Genomic DNA, 5707 nt, shown 5'->3' on the forward strand with positions numbered 1-5707 from the left:
AAATGCTCGTAGCGAACACTTATCAATTTAGCATTTCTTTTTGGTACTACTTGTTCTAGCGCCTGTTGTACACTATTATTCACTTTGTTTATAGTTTAGATTTGTTCAATATTTCTTATGTTTTCTTTCAATAATTTGAGACAAAGAAGGATTCCAAATATAAGCACTGATACTAAATACAAGCACTAGTTAAAGATTAAATATCATCTAAATTCGTTCATTTAACTGAAAAGGACTTTACTCGCCGACTATTCAATTTAGGAGACCCACAAAAGATAATTCTATTTAGTACTAATTGATATAATACCAATTTTGAAAACTATTAAAATAAAATGAAAATGATAATTCTTAGACCCTATTCCAAAAATCTGTAATTAAATTAGCCGACTGAATGAATCTTGATTTTAGTGAATTTTTTTCCCCCCTGACCTAACGAAGGGAAGAATTCATTCAATTAAAATTCAGATGCATCCACAATCAAGTGCATTTCCTTAACTGATGGAACAGGAAGAGCACATTCTGAAGCCAAGAAAGCTTATCATGATTACATATAGAGATTCCTGTTTCAAACACTACGCATCGTAATTCTTCTCGAGTACAAATTTGTTGCCTCAGTTTTTTTTTTTTTTACCATCTTTTTTTCTAAACCTGCAAACCAAGCCCATTCTTTGTCTCTAAATTCTATCGTTTAAAGAGATGGATGAGATGACATAAATACGTATTTGAAAAAAAAATTGATAATTTCAATTAATGTTATTGATTATCTTTGAGGTTACTGGTTCGATACCACGGAAGTTTTTCATTGATCATCGATAAATCGGGAAGTACACACAGTGACCAACCCAGAAATCTAACATCTTTTGGTTACGCCTCCTATTTGGAAGAAAATTCCTATAAATATGTCATAGCTGGAATTCAAAGCGCGGATGTCTGGGTGACAACCTGAATATTCTACCGTGACATCATAACCGCAGGGACAAATACGTATTTGAACAAAATGATTAATCAGGCTGGATAACGTTGAGTATGAGATGACCGATCCGATCTCACGAAAATTTTCCATCGGCCATCATGGAAATACGTATTTGAACAAGAACTATAAGATAAAGGTAGTAGCTACACATTTTTGATGTCTAACCCTCGATGACAAGGAATGATGTTGGCAAAAAACAATTTCATTGTTCCGCAGCAATGCTTAAGCGGCCCTTGTACAATTCCTTATTTACAGATTAAATTCATTTGCCCTTCCCTGCAAATCTCCTCGCAACACCAAAAATGGCAGCCTTAGTCAGAAGACCATGGTCAAGAGTGCAGGCAACAGCTACGGCCCCGCCAACTATAAGAAACTTAGGAATGTTACTGGCCCAGCTCTTAGGTTTCTCTGCTTCCACAATTTCAGTTGATGAATCCGAGACGATCTCAGTAAATCGTAGCCGATCAGCATCAAACTTGGTGTTGATTTGTGACATTAAAGCGAACCTCGACGATGGTTCATTGGACCTCCTGGCAGCTTGGTAGGCTCGCAGGCCGGGCTCAATCTTCTTGACACAGCCCCACATCCCCTGACGTACCCCCAGCTTTGTGACCTCCCGTGGGATGCCCATGTCTTCATGGTGAAACAGAAGAATCTCACAGGCACTCATCTGGCCATCTCTTTTTGATTCAACTGGATAAGGATAAAGTTAAAAAGCTTGAGTCATTCGACGAGCTGAGAAGGCTTGGAAATCATCACTTTTGTATTTATTGAAAAATCAAATATACAAGACCGTGCACCTGGACGAATGCACCAGCTTGAATAATACGAGTCAACGCGTCGCGGTTTGTTGCGCCGAGGTACGTCCGTACAAGGCACTCCCTGAAAGAAGGTAGTCATGGTTAGCAATCTCAGTTCTCACTATAAAAGCAAATGGCAAACTAGATCTCAAGCAGTATATATGCAGCAGTAAGAAGAACCTTCATAGTTATTTCATGTAATTTATTTATGTTCATATTATTTATTTTCTTTCTTAAAGTATTAGTAAGAACTTGGTGGAAACCAACCAAAAAAACAAATTAGGACTACTATTTTCTTTCTTGAAATCGTTCCAAAACAAATCAGAAGAATACCGTTACCCAAGGTGGACAAGGAGGAATTGTATCAAGAAAATAAAAACAACAACGAAAAAAATATATATTTTCTTTTTGCTCAGGCAATGTTATAATATCCTTGTTGAGCTGGATATTGAGATTTAGGAATTGCAAATGCCCATCAAGTAGGTTGAGGTAGATGTGGCAGTTATATAATAAATGGTCAAATGGTCCAACCAAACGAGCAATAATATCAAAGCATTTATTAGTGAGTTCACTACGTGTTTTCTCAATTTTTTTTTTTTTTACATATCGATCATCATAATATACTCAAACTGACTTAATTATTGGAAAGAGGAAAATTCATACATACATAATAATACTTGTTCTCTTGAGAATATTACAAAAATGTATGCTGGGGAATGCAGTCTAGTCTTCCTTACCTTTGTTATGCAGTAGTAAGTCTGTCCTGACTGCCAAATGCGGCGACCTATAATATACTCCCTGTCCCTACAGAAGAAAGGAAACTGCAGGGAAAATAAATTAAGCAAACAGTGTGCACACTAGCAATACTTCAAATTCTTCGTGACAAACTATATATACCTTTCGAACCCACTGAACTACCATCGTCCCTGTGGTCATGCACTCCTTCAATGTGGCATGCTGGAGGAGCATGTCATCCCATCCATTTTTTATCCGGAAATTATCATCCCAAAAGAAGTCCCTCAGTATCTCTGGCGTTGTATCCTCGTATATAGTGCTGCAACGGTACTGTAGAGGGAGTGTCTGGCAAATCACAAAAGTATCGAATCAAGCAAAGAATTTAGGAAAAATTTGCATGCAACCTTCATTGGCAAACACAATTTTACATGCATTTCTCATTGAAAAAAAATTTTCTTTTCACTCCCTAATCTAATATACTTACCTAATTGTCCTGATATTTTAAGTATAAAAATTCTAAAAATAAGTATAAATCCTCATAAATTTAGTACATTAAACTAGAATATAATATATTTTCTATTAAATTGAGTACAATTCTTTTTCCACCTCAATTAGATGGAAAATATAATAGATTTTTTTAAAATGGTACTCAATTGAATGTAAAATATACTAGATTTTTTTTAAATGATACTTAATTGGATGAAAAATATACTAGATTTATTTTAAATGGTACTGAATTTAGGAGAAATTATATTAAATACGAAAAAAGTCGTACTTAATTTAATAGAAAATATACTCGATTCTAATTTAAAATGATGAATTTAATAAAAATTATACTCATTTTTAGATTATTTATATCTAAAAAATATGAATGGCCTAGATTTTTTTTAAATGATACTCAATTGGATAGAAAATATACTATATTTTCTTTAAATGATACTTAATTGAATAGAAAATATACTAGATTTTCTTTTTACATGGTGCTGAACTTAGGAAAAATTATATTAAAACAGAAAAAAAAAATATACTCAATTTATTAGAAAATATATTCGATTCTAATGTAAAGTATTGAATTTAAGAAAAATTATACTCATTTTTTTAGATCTTTTGTACCTAAAAAATCTGAGGACAATTAAATTACAATATTTGCATGAGGGAATTGAAACAAATAAAATTTTAAATAAAAATTTTATGAATTAAAATTACATGCAAAATTTAAATTATGATCGAGGATTTCTCTCTACTTTACTCAAGAATTTACTCTGTTTTTCCCTATTCTTTTCTTAATTACCTTGGGCTCTCTTTTCCAAGCTTGATAAGACATGCTTGGCAAGGACTTGTCCATCATCTTCTGCCACACCGGCCCCTCATCAGTCTCCTCCACCAGCCGGAAAAGGTGCTCCACGTCCTCGTCAGTCACTACCGGTTTGTCACTGCTGCAAATCCCAGAAGAATTAAGAAGAAAAAAACAGACGTTTTCTTACAGCCTCACACGAGAAATCGACCATGATATAATAAAAAAGGACGCAAAAGCAAATAAATTTTGTATTCACCTCTTCTCATCCGCCATCGTATTGGCTGTATCAGCCGCCGACGAGGTAGAACTAGCTGAAGGCTCGGGCAGAGGCGGAAGTTGCGAGGGCGAATCGTGCCTCTCGGCGCTGACTAGTCCGGAAGCCCATTGGGGCCGCCAAGCCCAACCTAGCAGAAGGCCGGTGACGACGGCGATCCAGAAAGGGGCGACAAATACCGCCAGCTCTGCGGCGACATCGGCCGCCGTCGGCTGCCGTATGACCTCCAACAGTGTCTCCAAAATCAGGGCCATCGGAAGGAGGAGGAGGAGGAAAGCAAGAAACAAAAAGAAGAAGGAAGAGAAGGATGAATATTGCTCCCTCTGGTGGGAAGCGGCGACGAGCTGGAGGGGGAGAAGGTGAAAGTGGGAAGAACTTTGAGGGGGAATTGGATTGGGCGGGGAGGAGGGAGATAAATAGAAAAAGTTTGGATTGATGCGGATCTTGAATTAGTTCATATTTGGTATTATAATTAAAATTGATAGTAAAATATAATATTTCTAAATTTATTATATTTTTTATTATTATTATTATTATTATTATTATTATTATATATCATATTTACAATTTCTATTATTAATTAGATAATTTATATAAATAAATTTTTTACTTCATTAATAAAATTATTCAAAAATAATTATTCTTTATTTTTTTTTATTTCTTCCCTAATCCCTGAATTCCTCTTCTCCTAATTCTGTCATCTTTTATTTTTTTTCTATTTCATTTTTGTTTCTCTATTTTTCGTTAATTCTCTGTTTTTTTAAAACAAAACTTTTCTTAATAATAATAATAATAATAATAATTATTATTATTATTATTATTATTATTATTATTATTATAACTATTCTTTAAAACAATAAACAAATTTACAAGTGGCAGTTGTTGGTCCTTTTCCATCACTCTTCGACCAGAGAGGAATACCATTCATCTGTTGTTTAGCATGATAAATAATGTAAACGTTTGGACTAAAGCGCGAACGCGTGGTCCTCGCGCTCCAATTCATTTCGCGTAGTCGATTGCACTCCCATTCTGGTCGGTTGGCGCGTAGCAGGCTACCCACTGTTAAATTGCAAAGGAGCTGCCGTTTGTTCCCGGAGCAGTGCAGTGATAGAGTTTTTTTTTTTTTTTTTTATAAAGAAATTTGAAGATTGAGTTTCCATCTCAATAAATCAATAAATTAACGAATGAATTTTTTTAATAGTCAATAAAAATATTTATAGAATTAATTAATTTTAAAATTAATCAACGTAAATTGAATATCTAATATCAACTTAACTATGATTTACTTTCACTTGCACTCACAAACAGGTCAAGCCGAACCGAACCATAAACCAGTAGTGGAGATGCCAAACAGATTCAATTTAACAATTTGCCACTGCATACTCAACTTTAATAAATACTAAAAAGGCATATCCTATTTACATTTTTATGAAAGGGTGTAGTGAACAAGGTAAAAAAAATTTAATTATTTTCATCTAAAAGTCATTAATGATTTTAAATATCTCAAATTCATGTCGAATTCATACTATTACGTTTTTAATGACCCCTAAATCTATCCATATTTTTTTAAAAAAAAATTAAAGGTCTTTATGTTCATCAATAAGTCGATGAGTTTTGACAATTAATGG

The 5707-nt window shown here is 33.9% G+C and overlaps 1 protein-coding gene across 2 annotated transcripts; it reads right to left on the reverse strand.

Moving 5' to 3' along the window:
- Positions 1-1159: 1159 nt before the first annotated feature.
- On the reverse strand, positions 1160-4474 carry LOC121969964. Of its 2 annotated transcripts, none has more exons than XM_042520312.1 (6): positions 4062-4474; positions 3800-3941; positions 2671-2853; positions 2511-2594; positions 1774-1855; positions 1160-1666 (listed from the first exon to the last, which is right to left on the reverse strand). In XM_042520312.1, exons 1-6 carry the CDS (start codon positions 4331-4333, stop codon positions 1236-1238), a joined length of 1194 nt encoding a protein of 397 aa, XP_042376246.1. In that variant the 5' UTR covers positions 4334-4474; the 3' UTR covers positions 1160-1235. The 2 variants fall into 2 exon arrangements, with proteins under 2 accessions (XP_042376246.1, XP_042376245.1); XM_042520311.1 differs by having other exon boundaries at positions 3800-3944; positions 4062-4472.
- Positions 4475-5707: the final 1233 nt, after the last annotated feature.

This window comes from Zingiber officinale, chromosome 4A (assembly GCF_018446385.1).
Source record: "Zingiber officinale cultivar Zhangliang chromosome 4A, Zo_v1.1, whole genome shotgun sequence".
NCBI classification, from domain to species: domain Eukaryota; kingdom Viridiplantae; phylum Streptophyta; class Magnoliopsida; order Zingiberales; family Zingiberaceae; genus Zingiber; species Zingiber officinale.